General features: G+C 38.3%; 1 protein-coding gene across 1 annotated transcript; it reads right to left on the bottom strand.

The window, feature by feature from the left end:
• Positions 1–221: 221 nt before the first annotated feature.
• Positions 222–716, bottom strand: LOC107735588 (microtubule-associated protein tau-like; the record flags this gene model as incomplete). The annotated part of the gene is made up of 2 exons (XM_016547224.1): positions 222–528; positions 647–716. Coding segments are annotated over 2 exons (377 nt in total), but the record flags the coding sequence as incomplete, so codon positions are not given.
• Between the last annotated feature and the right edge of the window lie 151 nt (positions 717–867).

Here is an 867-nt window from a genome sequence, read left to right as displayed (position 1 = left end):
GAATTTTAAATGTCAAATTTCAACGTTTTACAAGATTCAACTCAGTCAGTTTAATATAATTTTAGCTGAAATGACTTGTACAGCCAATTTGATTATACTTAAAAACTTAAGTTCAGTCGCTGCATTTTAGGTGTTTAGTTTAGTTTTTTAAAATAAATGTTATATATGAAAATGTTCCACCTACTTCAACATAAAAATTCGATTTTAATTGGATCTCAAACCTAACTGCAAACAGAATATTAAAGTGAATCAACTCAAGATGAATTACCCGGCCGCCTCCGGGCTGGTGCTTCAAGTTGTCAATGGAGCCGACTTTGGAGCGTATGCTCGTCAGATCAGGGAGGGGGGCAGCGGCCGACAGTGATGTGGGTGAACGGTTCTTTGGAGATTTAGGGGTCGAGCGAATCACTGCGACCTTCTTGATTTCATTTCCTGTGCTTGGAGGCTTGCCACCCGCAGCCTTGCTGGCAGGGGATTTGGGAGTGCTGGGGCTGCTGTGTCCACTGGTCTCCGGGGTCTTAGGAGAGTCTGGGAAACAGTATAGAGTTATGAAGATGGCAATAATCTCATAATCAAATGTTCCATTCTTCAAAAATATATACAAGATTCATTCCTAAAAACCCACTTGTGAAAGAAACTCACTTACCTTTTCCATTTTTGGCAACTGCAGTCATGGCAGGAATCTTTGAACCGGCAGCATGAGGTCTACCGCTAGCCTAGAGATATACAGGAATATATAGAGAGAAATACATTCATAATTTTATTATATGAAATTATAGATAACAGAACAACTGCTGATGTCTATATATATCCACTTATACTTAATAATTAATTAATAATAATAATTTATGCATTTAGCAGACGCTT

The sequence above is a fragment of the Sinocyclocheilus rhinocerous genome, unplaced genomic scaffold (assembly GCF_001515625.1).
Source record: "Sinocyclocheilus rhinocerous isolate Xijiao unplaced genomic scaffold, SAMN03320098_v1.1 C36161061, whole genome shotgun sequence".
Taxonomy (NCBI): Eukaryota; Metazoa; Chordata; class Actinopteri; order Cypriniformes; family Cyprinidae; genus Sinocyclocheilus; species Sinocyclocheilus rhinocerous.
The sequence above is the reverse complement of the archived record's forward strand: the minus strand, read 5'-3'. Positions and strand labels throughout refer to the sequence as shown.